Source organism: Rhinoderma darwinii, chromosome 7 (assembly GCF_050947455.1).
Source record: "Rhinoderma darwinii isolate aRhiDar2 chromosome 7, aRhiDar2.hap1, whole genome shotgun sequence".
Taxonomy (NCBI): Eukaryota; Metazoa; Chordata; class Amphibia; order Anura; family Rhinodermatidae; genus Rhinoderma; species Rhinoderma darwinii.
The window spans coordinates 95,426,586-95,443,611 of record NC_134693.1 but is presented as its reverse complement, the minus strand read 5'-3'; the positions used below and the strand labels follow the sequence as shown (position 1 = coordinate 95,443,611).

The following is a 17,026-nucleotide window of genomic DNA, read 5'->3' as shown; positions in this document are numbered from 1 at the left end:
AAGCGAGGGTGCTCATATTATACCAGGACAACACTTCCTAGCAAAATTCCCCAAACTGCAAAGGTGCGGAGTGTGGACCAAAAGGGGAATAAGTAAAGACACTTTATCAGTGCGACATCGGTCTGTACAGAAAGGATTGCTTCACAGCGTAACACACATCTATGAATTATTTTATTGTTTACCCCATTATTTTACCCCCTAACTATGCCCCTGATGTACTCTGCCCAGCTTACATATGCCCCACATTATAAACGGAAACACCTGAAAACTCCAAACAAATCTACCACCAAGCAAAATCCACGCTCCAAAAGCCAAATGGCGCTCCCACCCATCTGAGCCCTACAGTGTGCCCAAAGAGCAGTTTACTTCCACATATATGGCACCGCCATACCCGGGAGAACCCTTTTTTAACAATTTTTGGGGTGTGTCTCCAGTGGCATAAGCTGGGCACGACATACTTGCCACTGAATTGGCAATTCTGGGGAAAAATTGTAATTTTTACTTTGCACCATACGCAGCGCATTTATTTATGGAAAAGACCTGTGGGGTGAAAATGCTCACTACACCCCTTAATAAATGCCTTGAGGGGTATAGTTTCTAAAATGGGATCACTTCTGTGGGGTTTCTCTTTATTATTTCCCATCTGAGCAATTGTGAACAAATACTGTGTAAATCGCCAAATTAGGCCTCAATTTCGCATGGTACATTTTCACTCCTGAGCCCTGTCAAATGTCCAGGGAAAAGATTAGGGCCCCATGTAGGGTGATTCTAAAGCCGGGAAACACAGCATAATAATTAGAGAGCTGTCTTGTTAGGGTGGCATAAGCTGGGCACCACATATTGGCATTTCTATTGAAAAATCCAATTTTTACTCTGCACACTAATTTTATGCAAAACACCTGCGAGGTTAATATGCTCACTACACCCCTAGGTGAATACCTTGAGGGGTATCGTTTCCAAAATGGGGGTCACTTTTGGGAGGTTTTCACTATTTTGGTCCCACAGGGGTTTTGCAAATGCTACATAGCGACGAGAAACCAATCCAGCAAAATCCGTAGTCCGAAAGCCAAATGGTGCTCCTTCCCTTCTGAGCCCTGCCGTGTGCTTAAAAATTTGTTTATAACCACATATGGGGTATTGCCATACTCGGGAGAAATTGCTTAACAAATGTTGGGCTTCTTTTTCTGCTTTATTTTTTCAGAAAATGAAAAATTCTGCACTAACTACGTCTTATTGGGAAAAAATTAAATTTTTATTTTCACTGCCCAATTCAAATAAACTCTATGAAACGGCTATGGGGTAAAAATGCTCACTACGCCCCTAGATTAATTCTTCAAGGGGTGTAGTATAACAAATGGAGTCCCTTTTGGGTAGTTTCCACTGTACTGGTACCTTAGGGGCTTTGCAAAAGCGACATGGTGTCAAGAAGCCAATCCAGCAAAATCTGTGCTCCAAAAGCCAAAGACCACTCCTCTTTTGAGCCCCGCTGTGTGTCCAAACAGCAGTTTATGACCACATATGGGGTATTGCCGTACTCGGGAGAAGTTGCTTTACAAATGTTGGGGTTCTGTTTTTTCCTTTTATTTTTGAGAAAATTAAAAAATTTTGAGCTAAATCTACATCTTATTGTTTTTATTTTCACTTCCCGTTTCTAATAAATTCTTTGAAACACCTGTGGAGTCAAAATGATCACTACACCCATAGATGAATTCTTCAGGATGTGTAGTTTCCAAAATGGGGTCACTTTTTGGGCGTTTTTATTGTTTTGTCCACTCAGGGGCTCTGCAAATGTGACATGGCCTTCCCAAACCATTCCTCCTAAATTTGTTCTCCAAAATCCAAATGGCGCGCTTTCCCTTCTCAGCCCTGCCGTGTGTCCAAACAGCCGTTTATTACCACATGTGGTGTACTATTTTACTAAATTGCTTTACAAATTTTGCTGTGCTTTTTCTCCTTTTAGTCCTTGTGGAAATTAGAAAAAATTAGCTAAACCTACATTTTCTTTGAAAGAATGTAGATTTTCATTTTCACGGCCTACGTACAATATTTTCTGCAAAAAACCTGCGGCGTCAAAATGCTTACTACACCCCTAGATAATTTCCTCAAGGGGTGTAGTTTCCAAAATGGGGTCACTTGTGGGGGGGTTTCCCCTGTTTTGGTAGCACAAGAGCTCTTCAAAGCTGACATGGTGCCTAAAATATATTCTAATAGAAAGGAGTGTCCAAAATCCACTAGGTGCTCCTTTACTACTGATGCCTGTGTTTCAGTCCATAAGCACACTAGAGCCACATGTGGGATATTTCCTAAAACTGCAAAACCTGGGAAATAAATATTGAGTTGCATTTCTCTGGGTAAAACTTTGTGTTACAAAAAAAATGGATTAAAAATGAATTTCTGCAACAACAAAAAATAAAATTTTGTAAATTTCACCTCTTGTTTGGTTTAATTCCTGTGAAACATCTAAAGGGTTAAGAAACTTTCTAAATGCGGTTTTGAATACTTTTTGGGGTTGAGTTTTTTTTTAAATTGAGTGACTTTTTGGAGGTTTCTAATATATAAGGCCCTAAAAGCCACTTCACAACTGAACTGGCCCCTGTAAAAATAGCCTTTTGAAATTTTCTTGAAAATGTGAGAAATTGCTGCTAAAGTTCTAATCCTTGTAACATCCTAGAAAAATAAAAGGATGTTCAAAAAACGATGTCAATCTAAAGTAGACATGTGGGGATGTTAATTAGCGACTATTATGTGGGTTATAACTGCCTGTCTAACAAGCAGATACATTTCAATTTACAAAAAATTCAAATTTTTGCAGTTTTTCGCTAAATTTTGGTGTTTTTCACATTTAAATACTGAACGTATCGAGCAAAAGTCCAATGTGTCACGAGAAAAAAAAATCTCAATCGCTTGGATAGGTGAAAGCATTCCGACGTTATTACCACAAAGTGAAACCTGTCAGATTTGAAAAATAAGGCTTTGTCAGGATGGTCATAAGTGGCTAAAGAGGGAAGGGGTTAAAGGGTTTATATTTTCAATTTCAAATACTGAAATGCTGAGGCTACTGTAGTAAGAGATTAAAATAAGCAAAGCAAATGTTCCCAGCAGATAAAAGTTGCATTCTTTGATTGAACAAGATGGATACAGTATTTTCACATATAATACAGCCTCAATCCATTACAAGCTTCTTTATCTGTAAAGTCTTAGTTGCCACACAGTTTGTATTTTTGTGTACTTGGCACAGCAAGATCTAATTGATTTGGTTTGATTTCTAGATGCCAAGTTTGCGGAGCCTTTATTAGTGAAAGTAAACCAGAAGCAAAAGGTGCGTAGCATCTCTAAAGGTTTGAATGTTACTGGAGTATATTAACCGTGCTGGAGCATTTGGTGTCCACCTAATAAAATACAGTATAGTTCTTAAGGTCTGGAATTAATAGCACTTGATAGCTGCCAGATGATAAGATTTTCTGCATTATTGGATGGTCAGTATAGCTTATAAAACGTTAATTTGATAGGTAGAGACCTTCAAGGACGACAAATGACAATAAAATGCTATCATGTAGTTATGTGCCTTATTTATCAGTATTTCTTAATTATTGGATGGTGGATTAAAGTAAAGTTATTGTGAATAAACACTATTTAATCTGGTATAAATTATTTTTTTAAATCAATGCTGGGCCTCAGTTTGTTTTGTAAATTACTTGTATTATTTTACTTTATTAGGTCTTAGTGGCATTACTTATGTTCTTATTAATATAGTATTTAAACTTTCAAAAAAAAGTGATGTCCCTCCTGTAAGCATGTTTCATGTGAAGACGGAAAGCTACTCAAATGTACAAAGAAATTGGATAGTATATGCATTATAAAGCTGTAGCATGTGAAATATTTCTTCTTTCGTTGGGAAACTGTTCTTGGACTGAGATACTGTTTAAAATGCATTAATTTGCTGCTCAGTAGATATTTCCATTGTCCCATAGGAGTAGTATAAAGTAGTTAACTTTGTACTTAGTATTTGATATTGCTCATTTTGTATGTTATACTTCCATTACAGCCTACAGTGAACATTGTAAACCACTTGTTTGCACATAAGACTGATCCTGTACAGACCCACATTTCAGCATTGCCACCTCTTTTGCCAAACCCCCTAGCACAAACCTATGACTTCAAACAAGGCTGCCAACTCTGCAATGTGAGGACAGGTAAGATGTCATTTGGATTGCATAATTCAAACTGTTATTTATTTCACCCTTCTGTATTCAGTTTCTTGTGTACAGTAGATTAGTATGGAGCAAATAAGATTGTACAGTTTATACAATAAGCAATCCTATTCCCTACATACACATGAACATCACAATACGTGCACAAAATAAATTCATAACCTAGCAATACCACCCCACTGGTTTATTGTGGGGAATTAAAGGGAATGTGTCGCGAATTAAACTTTTTTTATTTTTTTTTTAAGTGTCGTTACTTATTTCTATTATGTTTTTTACGTTTTTTGCTGTATTATTTTTTTTTTTTCCATATGGTAGAAAGTATTAAAAATTAAATAATAATTTGACATGTTTTCCTATGTTGGCCACCAGGGGGAGCACTTCCCAGAATTACAGCAAGGTGAATAAGGCAAAGCAACTTGACTCACAGCTGCTGTAAATGTGGGAGGGAATATCACCCCCCCCTCCTACAAGCCAGGAAAAGGTGTCTTCAAATTGCTAAGCAGTGTCCGGCAGCCATTTTGGGTGTGATTCTGCAGCTGGCAGAAGTTATAGAACACCAAAAGGCTAAGGGTATGTTCACATGCTTACTAAACAAAGGGAAACCAGATCCTGATTTTCATCCATTTTCTAATCAAACTCAAGGTTTTTAACGGCCGTTTTTGGAGCTGTTATTCTATAAAATCAATGAAAAAAGGCTCCAAAAACGTCCCAAGAAGTGATGTGCACTTCACTTTGGTGGGCGTCTTTTTACGTGCCGGTTTTGGAAAATGACCACGTAAAAAACGCCCTGTTGGAACAGAACGCCGTATTTCCCATTGAAACCAATGGGCAGATGCTTGTAGGCGTTCTGCTTCCGATTTTTCAGCTGAAAACGTGTGTGAACATACCCTTAGAATGATGTAAGTGAAGTGAATGACTTTTTTCAGTTGACCGGTTCACACGGTACGTATTTGACACGTTTTTTTTGTGCACATTTTACGTGCAAAAAAAACACAAAAAAAGACGCTCGATTACACTTGATTTTGCGTGTTTGGGGGGGATTTGTGTGTGTGTGTGTGTGTGTGTGTGCGTGTGGGGGGGGGGTGCTCGCCGCTGATTGTTCAAAATAGCTGACAAGCGGCTATGAAATATCAGCGGCGCCCGTGCACACTCCGCTCTGCCACACACACACAGGAAAAGTCTTAAAGGGGTCGTCCAGGAAAACATGGTGCCGCACCTGTCCTCAGGTCGTGTGTGGTATTACAGCTCTGTCCTATTCACTTCAATGGAGGTGAACTGCAATACAAGACACAACCTGAGGACAGGTGCAGCGCTGTGTCTTCATTCCGGACACCCCTTCTGTCCTGAGATGACCTGACGAGGGAGGCGGGTGTCAGAGCCACCCACCACCATCACTGCAGACAGAACCATACAACTACGGCATGGGGGTAGGGCTTGTCCTGAGTGCACTGTCTCTTGTTATGGACAGATTTATAGTCACATGAACCCTGTCTGCATCAGAACCGGTAACCTAGGTCCGATCACATGACAGAGGGGGATCACCAAAAACCCTGTGCACCCTCAGCCCGTCCATCCAGCCCTTTCCTGGTTATATCTGCTTCTGGGAAAGCTGGGTGACCACTATTACCCCTCCTACTGGAGTGTTGGATGTGACTAATGAACCTCTCACACTCCAGTAGGAGGGGTAATGGTGGTCACCCAGCTTTCCCAGACCCCTGAACGGTATATCGCTCTAGTTGTGCTGAAACGGTTTGGGGATGTGACTAATGAACCTCTCAGTCTCAGCACAACAAGAGAGATTTATCGTTCAGGGGTCTGGGAAAGCTGGATACCACACTATTGCATATTGTTTATCACCCAGCTTTCCCAGGACAGTTACATCATGTTCCTTTATACAGAGTCTCCTGCACGACTACAGGGGGGCCCGTTGGAGGTCTGTGAGAGAGAGACAGACAGAGACACACACCTTACCTGCAGTGCAGCTGGTCTTCATGATGGCGCCTGCTATCTCCCTGCAAACAGCTGCTCTGCTGTGTGACTCAGACCTGCGTCTGTGCAGTACAGAGCCAGAGAGCAGATACAATGGACGGGAGCCGTTCATTGACTCCTATGCAATGTAGCTGCCGTATTCCATCTCTGTATGTGTCGTTAATCGACACATACAGAGATGAAAAAAAAAAAATGGCAGCCCCCATAGTGAAGTAAAAGTTAGAAAAATTAAAAAAGTAAAAAAACACAAATAAAATTTATTGTAATAACACACTAAAATCAGATTTATATAAAAAAAAAATATATTCGCGACACCCATCCTTTAAGGAAAGCAGAAATAACAGGGTAGTTCTCCTGACCATTCGGCCATATGTTACAGGAAGAATATTCATCATGACCTTACCACAGCCCCTTATACCCTGAAGCTCTGCAAATGTACACTGAAAATGCAGATTTACTGCATGGACTAGAATCAGTTTTACATTTTTGGCTTCATACTGACTAGTCTCAAATTGTACAGAAAGAATATGTGCGCATTGTAAACTTTTGTTTCTTGAATGAATTCTTGCCAGCATTCAATACAATATTCTTGTTCCTTATGTAGGGCTGGGCAATTAATCAAATTAATTCGATTAATTTGCCCTCAAGGCCTCTGACGATTCTGTTTTTCAACAGATTAGTTGAATCTTTTCTCTAGTGGCGCCATGCTGCAGGAGGAAACTATGCCTCATCACCTACCTAGTCCGCCCTGTTTGAGAAGCTGCGCCCTGTTCTGTCCCCATCTGCTCCCTGTTCTGTCCCTGTTTCCCCACGGAACTGCTGTTCTGTGCTGAACAAAATGATACTGTACAGAACAGCAGTTCTGTGGGGAGGCAGGGACTCCTAGTATAGTGCCATACCGCCCTGTAGGTAGCAGCCCCGCCACTGTAGCTGCCTCTAGGAGCGGAATCCCACGACCAGAGCGTTGCTGACGCTCTGGCCAGGTGTTTACGCTCCTAGAGGGATTCCCTGAGGTCTCTGTCCATATATGGACAGTGACTTCTGGGGCTCCCTCTAGAAGCGGAGTCCCCGGCCAGAGCACCACAAGACCTCTGCCCTGGGACTCCTGCCTTGGGAAAGCCCTTGATGTCACTGTCCATATATGGACAGAGACGTCAGGGACTCCCTCTAGGAGCAGAAGCCCTGGCCTGGGATTCCGCTTCTATAGGGAGCTAAAGTGGTGTGTCTATGGGGGAGGTGTGGTGTGGTGGTGCGATCTACAGAGGGGTATGGCACTATCTACGTGGGCACTGTGGCACTATAATGGGGGGGGGGTGTCGCACTTTAGCACTATGTGGTCTCTGGCACTTTATATGTGTGCACTGTGGCATAATCTACAGTGGGCATTGGCATGATCTACAGTGGACACTGGCACGATCTACAGGGCCATTCTGGCACTATCTACATGGGCACTGTAGTGTTTTCAGGGGGTTGGAACAAAAAAAGACTGACAAACGAAATCCATCCGTTAATGGCCATGAGTAATGGATGGCAAACGTCCAGTAAAAATGGACAGACTGACTGGAAATGGATGAAAATTTGAGAGTTGATTATTTTCAAATGGCCAATTTTGCTCAGTGTCGTGTGAATGTAGTCTAAATGACAAATGATGCAAGGAGTCCCGTTCACATGTACTGTGGTCGTGTGAATCCGGCCTTAAATGTGTTTTCCCAGCCACTAAAAATTGTAGGCCATCAATAGCTGATGGGTCGGGTGGACCCCTGCCGATCAGCTGTTTTGAAGGGGCCGCAGCGCTCATACGAGCGCTGATTCCCCTCCATTTCTTCTTGCTCACTGAGTCGTCGACACGCATATAACGGCGATTCACAGGTATTGCATCCATTTCTCCCATTCACTTCAATGGGAGAAAAGGCTGCAATTCCTGTGAATCGCCGCTAAATGCTTATCGACCATTCAGTGAGAAACTAGAAATGAAGGGGAAGCCGTGCTCATACGAACACTGCGGCCTATTCAAAACTGCTGATCTGCTGGAGTCCTGAAAGTCGGACCCTGACCCATCCGCTGTCGATGGCTTATCCTGAGGATAGGCCATCAATTTTTAGTGGCTGGAAAACCCCTTTTAATGTCACTTTGTTTAAAACACCATTGTTAGGCCGGTACTACACAGGGTTCTGCTCAAACTCCAGACACTATAATGTAATCTCTCCCCAAAGTGCCTGCTTGGCGCTATTTGCCTTGCCCTACTGCAATTTTAAACTGTTCTCGCCTGCAATGTCGGAGACCGGCTGAGGTCGTTACAAACAGAGACGGATGTTTTAGTGCATAATTGATTATAGATTCTGTTAACCTGTTCTCTGCTGTTAACCTTGTATTTCTTTTTAAAAAAAAAAAGTATTTACAGAGGTTAAAAGTTGTGAAGTTACGTACAGTTATAGTAATATATGTTCGTTATTTATATAAAGAAAATGTTTTATTAAATTATTTCTTGGTATTTTTTTTAGTTTATTTAACAGTAAGGGTATGTACACACGCAGTATTTTCAGACGTAATTCGGGCATTTTACGCCTCGAATTACGCCGGAAAAAACGGCTCCATTACGCCTACAAACATCTGCCCATTGCTTGCAATGGGTTTTACAATGTTCTGTTCCCACGAGGTGTAATTTTACACATCGCTGTCAAAATACGGCGCGTAAAAAGACGCCCGAAAAATAAGTGCATGTCACTTCTTGGGACGTATTTGGAGCCGTTTTTCATTGACTCCATTGAAAAACCGCTCCAATAACGGACGTAAAATACGCCACGAAAAACGCGAGTTGCTACAAAAACGTCTGAAAATCAGGAGCTGTTTTCGCCTGTATTTTCAGACGTTTTTGGTCACTGCGTGTGAACATACCCTAATAAGAAAATGTAGATTCAAATCGAAGATTGCCCATAGAAAATCGCCCAATCTAGATTTAATTTTTTGCCAAAATCGCCCAGCCCCACCCTTTAGATCAGGGGTCCCAAACACGCAGGCCTCATGCGGCACCTGAGGCTGTCAGTGCGGCCCACGGGGCACTGTAGCTCACTCGGGAGAGAAAAGAGCAGGCCGAAGGAGGAGTGCGCCGGCGAATGATGAAGCCCCTGACGTCACTGTCTATATATGGACACTGATGCCAGGGGCTTCCCCTAAGCGTTGGCAACACTCTGGCTGGGGATTCCACTCATAGATGGAGCCCCAAGGAGTTATCTATAGGGGGGTGTGTGTGTGTGTGTGTGTGTGTGTGTGTGTGTGTGTGTCACTATCTATAGGTTGTGTGTGGCACGATCTATAGGTTGTGTGTGGCACGATCTATAGGTTGTGTGTGGCACTAGCTACGGCGGGAACTGTGGCATTATCTAGGGGGGGGGGGTGTGGCAACTACAGAGGGCATGCTCTAAAAAGGGCGCTGTCCAATCTTCATATTCTTGTGTCTGCCAAACGGTGCCAACTGAGCACCCAGACTGCCTTTAGCGACACTTAAACTGGAAAACTGGATTGTTCAAATAAGCACGTGGAGTAAACTCGCAAATTTCCGTTAAGTTTAAACCTAGTGCTATTATTATAGTAATGTAGTATTGTTATAGTAGTTCAAATAACTAATTGATTAACAATAATTTTGTATTGTATCAAATTTGAAAGTAATGTGGCCTGTCAACTTCACATTTTTTCTATGTGCGGCCCATTTACCTGGCTGAGTTCGAGATCCCTGCTCTAGATTATATACAAATAACAACAAGGTGATATGGTGCCAGGCTTTTCGGTTGTTCGGATTTATTTTTATACCCGTTCTTTTTTTTCCTTTTGCAGGCCCCAAGGCTCTTGACTTTACCTACAAAGAAAAATTGGACCACAAGTGTAAAAAAGACATTTTATTAGCACGAATGAAGAACTCCGAGAACAAAGCATGGCTAAAGATTCGGATAAGGCCTATGAAAGTAAATTTTACTGGCCCGTACATGCTGTGCAAAGGTTAGAAAAAAGCATTTTATTTTCCGTTCATTAGAGCTGGGCATCTACAAAGACTAGTAATAGGTTTTTAACTGGAGGAAATTTGTTCCATCCTCAGAAAAATTTCTATAAATTTTATTAGTATCTATTAGAAAGATTGTGTTATTTAGCTGCAATCAGACTCCAGTGAGGAACAATGCAAAAAACTTTGCAGTGATCAGAATTGTAACAAAATAAAAGGAGTATTGCAGTTTCAGTAAATAAATGTTATTTACTGTATAATGAAAAATTATACATTTTTCCAATGTATTTACTGTATTAATTCCTCACAGTTTTTAAGGTCTCTGTTTGCTGCCATTCAACTTTGCTGCAACTGAAATGCCTTTTTAAATGAAAAAACATTCTTCTGATAATCTTTCTACTGATTGGAGGAAAATCTTTACTACTTATAACATTTTAGCCCTTGTACATACAAGTCGTGAAGTAAGTCCAGATTGTCTGTAAAGCACATCATCCGTCAGATAAAAACTTCACACATTAACAGTAATTCATTTTTATTATTTTACTACAGACATCCAGAGCAAACAGGACTGTAAATTTGGCGATAACTGCACATTTGCATATTATCAGGAGGAGATTGACGTGTGGAATGAGGAGAGAAAGGGAGCCCTCCATCGAGATCAGCTTTTCCAGCCACCAGGATTAGTAAAACCAGGAAGTGTTTCCCGTTTACTGCATGAGCAGAAGGGTATCTTCACCTTTTTATGCCAGGTGGAGTATTCAACCAGTGTTTGAAATATTGTCATTGCTAAGTCCTAAAGCTTTACCATATTTCGGCACTAGCACGATTTTCCTTAGTGCTCGCTGTAAAATCTTTTACTTGTTTATTTCATTGGGCGACACAGACTGTGGATGTATTCTGTTGCCCTTCGGAGCCTTGACACTAAGAAATAAACTAGTGGTCCCTACTACAGGATATCATACACCCTGCCCACAGACACAGAGTTATTCAGTCTTCCATTCTGCCTGCAAGCAGTTTGAGATGCAGATACAAGGTAAGAGAGGTATGTCAAACACTAGAGGTGAATTGCTCAAACTGAGAACCATGAATAAAAAAACCTTGAAAATACCATGGGTAGCAGCTGTCTCCCCCAATGAACTGGACGAGAAAAGGATTTTACGGTGAACACTCAAAAAATAAATAAACCCTGTTTTTCTTTTATACATTGGGGCACACAAACAGTGGGACGTCCTAGAGCGATCCCCAGGGATGTGAACAGAACAAAGGACATGGTCATCTAGTTCACAGATGTCTGCAGAAGCAAAGGTGTGCACCTGGTAGAACTTGACAAAAGTGTGCAAAGAAGACCACGTAACCGCCCTGCACAATTGAAGGGCAGAGGCCTAGTGGTGCACAGCCTGGGAAGCTCTAACTGCTCTTGTAGAGCCGGCTGTGTCCCGGAAACTGAGAACCGTACCCCGAACCAGATAAGCCTTGTGAACAATCATTTGTGTCCAGTGAGCAATGGTAGCCTTAGAGGCAGGCAATCCTCTCCTGTGACTCCCCGGGGGGTTGAATGGGGAATCTGACCTCAGGAAGGAGGCAGTTATAGAAAGGTAATGCCATAAGGCGTGGACGAAATCCAGGATGTAAAGGAAACGCTACCTTGGATGACAGGGCGATGGACAAAAGGATGACAGAACGATATACATTCGTTTTGAAAGCTGATACAACTTGAGGCAAAAAAGATGGTCCGTGCAGAGTATCACGATGTTTTGGTGATGAGTCTCAAATGGAGAATGACGGGAGAGAGTCACCAACTCAGAGACCCTTGGATGGAGGTCACCGCGACAAGAAAAAACACTCTGCAAGATAAAAAACGAAGGGAGCTGTCTTGCAAGGGTTCAAAGAGAGCCCGACTAAGACTTCCAAAACAAAATTGAGATCCCAAGAGGGGATCAGAGGATAAGTCTTGATGTCAGCCTTAGATGCCAAATGGCAACCAAACAAAATGGAGTGTGCAGACACACCTTTAGGGGGCTAAGTGCCAAACCCTGATCCAGACCACCGTGCAGAAAGGACAGAATTCTGGCTAGAGAAAAATGCAAGGGGGGAAGCTTGCGATCCTCACACAAACAAAGGTAGGCCTTCCAGGTACGATGGTAAATGCGGGCTGAATAAGGCTTCCTAGACTTTAGCATAGTGAGGATAACACTGTACAAGAGACCGCAAGCCCTCAGAACGGCAGCCTTAACAGCCACGCCGCTAAATGTAGCGACCTTAAATTCTGGTGGAACAGAGGTCGCTGAGAGGTTGGGACGGAGACTCGAGGGCCACGGGACGTCAGCCAACAGGGACACAATGTCTGCGTACCACTAATGATGCAGCACGTCTGGGGCTATAGGAATGGCTGGAATCCCTTAAGCCATCGGAGCCGTGGTGAGAGAAGCAGAGGAGGGAAGACTAACAGGATATTGTACACGGACCACAGTGCAACTAGAGCATAGACGGCGCAGGCTCTGGATCTCGTGCTCGGGATACGAAGCAGGGGACCTGGCGATTGAAGCTGTAGTCCATTAGGTCCACATCCAGTTGACCCCACCTGAGCCAAATTTGTCAGAGACCACTCCCCAGGATCCACCTTTTTTGCAACCAAGTCTGAGACACCGTTTTCGACACTTGGAATGTGTACTGCCAGGCCTGAATCTTCGCGGCCTCGCCAATCACCGCCATGCTGCGAGTGCCGCCCTGGTGTTTTAGATAAGCCGTGGCATTTTCCGTTTTGAACCTGCACCTTGTGTCTGGACAGCGACAATATCCAGCGCAGCAGGCATGGGATAATGGCTCTCAATTTCAGAAGGTTGATGGGAAGGGAGGAATCCTGTGGAAAACACAGCCCTTGAGCCATGAATTGGTTGACGACAATCCAACCGAACCTACTCCAGAGTAATCTGGAGAGCCGTCTCGTTGATTAGGATTTCTTCCAGGTACAGGGTGACTGACACCCCTGCCTGGTGCGAAGGTGCGCTATTATGGCAGAGAAAATTTGGTAAAGACCCTTGGGGTCATGGCCAGACCAAAAGGAAGGCCTATTAATTGGTAGTGATGGGACTTTAATCACCCCTTGAAGGAGCCCAGAGTCGATTGCTCGAAAAAAACTGTGGAACAGTGGACTAAAATAAACACTTTAGAAGGAGGCTGGCAAATTCGATCTTGTATCCTGAGGATACTACCTTCCGTACCCAGACGTCCTTATAGATGAATCGAATGGGGGCGCACCTGCAGGTGGAAGTGGCCTTGCCAGCTTCAGCCTGTGGAGGCCAGGGTCACCAGGAGGAGCAAGCCTTGAAGAAAGTTCTGGCCTCCTGATCCTGGTGAGGCTGTGGTGTTGGAGAACGCACGAAAAGGACCGAAAACAATGACCCGCCCTCTTGACCGGGCTAGTTCGATTCACCCTGTTGTGAGGAAGATGGGTGCTCTTGCCACCAGTAGCCTCTGAAATTTCATTGTCTAGGTCCAAAGAGACGGGAACCTGCAAAAGGGAGCGTAGTCCGAGATCACTTGGAAGCTGTATCAGCGGACCAAGCTTTAAGCTAGGTAGTCTTCCGGATAACAACGAAATAGGCCAAGGCCCGAGCTACCAGATGGGCACCCTCACAAAGATACTTGGAGACATTGGAGATAAGGTGTGACATATCCGCCAGAGGGTGGCCCTAGAGCAGGCCATGACTGAGTTTGTGCTCTCATTTATTGATCGCTCTGCTAACACAGACCGAATCAAAAATCAGGCAAAGGTCATAGCCAGAGGCCTCACAAGCGGTTTTAGCAAAGGAGAGCACGCATGGATCCAGGAGGTCTTTAGAGGAAGTGGAGGAAGTAGTAGCTTTGGCTAAATGAGAAACCGGAGGATCCACCGCTGGAGACCTAACCCGTTTGGAGGAATTCCCTTCTTGGAAAGGGTAGAAAACATCCAGGCGGGTAGAGTGAGAACTTCTTCTTGTCCGGGTGTTCAATTCCTTAAAGACAATACCCTCAAGTTCCAAATGGGCTGGAAAGACAGCTTGAGAATGTTGAGGCTGAAAAACGGAAATTGCATCAGTTGAAGGAGGTGGAAAATTGGTAACATGTAAGGTGTCATGGACAGCTCTAATAATTACCTCCACCGAGGTGGGAAGAAGGGTAGAGCCCTTACCAACTGAATCCGATTTGTAATCCAACAGTTTGCCCTCCGACAAAACCTTTTAGAGGGGGAGCGGAAGCACCGGACCTCATCTCTGGTGGTGGAGGTAGAAGAAGATAGTGAAAGCGAGGGCAGGCGAATAGACCAGGTTCGCATTCGGGTCTGCCACAAGAGGAAAACCATGGATGGAGAGTCAAGATGAGGACGGGCAGAACAGGAGTCCAGTGGAGGGCAGGTAGACATTCTGCCCAAAATGGACTGGGTGACGTTCACTAGGGTATCGACTGTTCTGAAAAGGGAATGGGCCCATCCTCGATCCAGACCCATCATACCAGGGGTAAGCAATACTGGGGGTGACAGGGGTTCAGAATCCACAGGCGTTTGGACAGGAGGTTGGCATGCATCACATAAGGAAATAGACTGACCACAGGAAAATTTAGTATTGCGCTTGGAACAGGCATAATAAATTGCAACGGTTGAGTGGTATGGGGATTCTCCCTTAGGATCAGACATGGCAGTAGACGGGGGTTACTAAACCACATACTACTAGAGTGAAGAAACTAATTGAACCACCTATTTAAGGAGTAATGGCTGCCTACACCTAGTTCTGCTAGGACAAGCACACCACTCCTACATGGAGTAAGCTCTGTGACTGAGGCTAGGGCATCTGTGGGGGCAGTAGAAAAAAAGACCAAGGGCCGGTCTTACCCGGTTTCAAAGTGCCTGAAGTCCCCCTGAAGCAAAAATGCAGCAACACTGGTCATGAGGTCCTGTGTCCCCATCAGCATTCGCCCAAATGGAGGAGAGACCGAGAGGAGAGACAGGCTGTGTCCCCAGAGCACTGCGATTGACTGTTCGCGATCATGTGATAAGACCGGCCAATCAGATGAGAAAGCGGAGTCTCCATTTGGGGATCGAGAGCTTGATTGGAAGTGAGAGGGGAGGAATGACCCACCTCCAATATAGAGCGGAAAATGGCACTGGCCATATTAAAATAAATGGTTCTGTAGCAATATGTGCCAAAGAGCTCCAAACCACATTTTATTGATGGGCAGGTCTAGCTGACCTACACTATATAAAAGCGGAGGCCCAGGGGGTGAGTGGGGGGGGGGGGGATAACACTCACCATCCTCTGTACTTTTCTCCATCTCCCAGATGAATAACCAGCAGGAGCACCACCTCAGTGTTACAGCATATGCTAAGTGGACACTGATGGGAGAAGTGTGAGAGGTTCTTCTTAGACAGGTGGGTGACAGAGGTGCTTACGCTCTTGTCCCAGTTGTCTTCATAGGCAGGTTGGACAACGGAGCATTTGCAATATGACACCGTGCGCCCGCCAAAGAGGGGACTCGGAGACTATGTCAAACCTGTGTCCCATCTTGCTTGATGGGAAAAAAGAAAAATACATTTGGTAGAGACTCTGCTGCATTAGCAAAAGCGTCGGCCTCCTACGAACACTAAGCGCAGACAGAATAGCGTTGTCTGTGGGCAGGGTATATTCAGTAGGAGGAGACACCTTCTTCTTTTTTTTTTTTTTTTTTTTCTCTTCGTGTCCAGTCTCCTAGTGGCAACTGCATTTACCCACAGACTTTGTCGCCAAAAGTAACGAACAAGAAATGGTACTGATTATATTGTAGCACAGTGCCATTTGTGTAAAGGATTTTTCTCAACTTAGATTATTTATGGCATATCCACATCTAGGAGGAAAATGAATGTACAGGTGAAAGCGTGAGACGTGCGCAGCTCTCTTAGTTTCTATGGAAGTAACACAAACAGCCAATCCCGCTTGTTTCCGAAGCAGGGTGGGGGTCGGATGACCACCGTTCTTCAGATGTGTGGGACCCAAAGCTGGGACCCGCATCTGTCAAATATTTATGGCATATCCTGTAGAAATGCCATGGATGTCTAAATTGGGAATGCCGTTTAAATAACATTTGTTCTTAATGGGAATGTGTCGCGAATTTAAAAAAAAATTTAAAGCAAGTTACTTTTGTTTTTTTGGGTTTTTTTTTTGGTGTATTTTTTTTTCTTTTCTTCCACAAAGTGGAAAGTATTAAAATTGAAATAAGAATGAAATGTTTTCCTATGTTGGCTACCCGAGGGAGCACTTCCAAGAATTACAGCAAGGTGAATCAGTCAAAGCAACCCGACTGCTATAAATGTGGGGGGGAGACTCGCCCCCACCCTATTTTTGGCTATAAGCCGGGAAAAGGTGTCTTCAAATTTCTAAGCATTGTCCAGCTCGGTTTTTGAAGAGATTATACAATGCAGCTGGCAGAAGCTATAGAACACACCAAAAGGCTGAGAATGATGAAAGTCAAGAGGGAGACCCTGTGGTGAATGATTTCAGTTGACCGGTTCACACGGCGTGTATTTTACGCGGTTTTTGGCGCATTCTAATACCAATGGTAAGGAGCGGTGTTAGTACATACAACGTGCTTTTTTACACGAGCGTTGTTAAAAAGCGCTTTGCGTAAAGAGGCGTTGGGTCAATTCTTTGGTGCGTAAAACACGCCAAATGTTCCCATAGTCAGTGGAAGTCCTAATTATGCGCCAAAAAGCACGCACAAAACAAGCGACGAACACCTGCATTTTAAAAAGGGAGAAGACGGATGTCGTCAGTAGGTACATATTTATTTATTTTTTTTATTTTTTTTTCATATTACTAACTGA

General features: G+C 43.6%; 1 protein-coding gene across 5 annotated transcripts in view; it reads left to right on the top strand.

Moving 5' to 3' along the window:
- The window catches only part of ZC3H7B (zinc finger CCCH-type containing 7B), a 231,682-nt gene that overhangs the window by 89,840 nt on the left and 124,816 nt on the right, over nucleotides 1-17,026 (top strand). For all 5 annotated transcript variants that reach the window (XM_075833706.1, XM_075833704.1, XM_075833707.1 and 2 more), the window contains exons 11-14: nucleotides 3,270-3,319; nucleotides 4,046-4,193; nucleotides 10,032-10,193; nucleotides 10,744-10,943. In XM_075833706.1, the coding sequence (XP_075689821.1) occupies nucleotides 3,270-3,319; nucleotides 4,046-4,193; nucleotides 10,032-10,193; nucleotides 10,744-10,943 (560 nt within the window). The remainder of the gene's footprint in view (nucleotides 1-3,269; nucleotides 3,320-4,045; nucleotides 4,194-10,031; nucleotides 10,194-10,743; nucleotides 10,944-17,026) is intronic.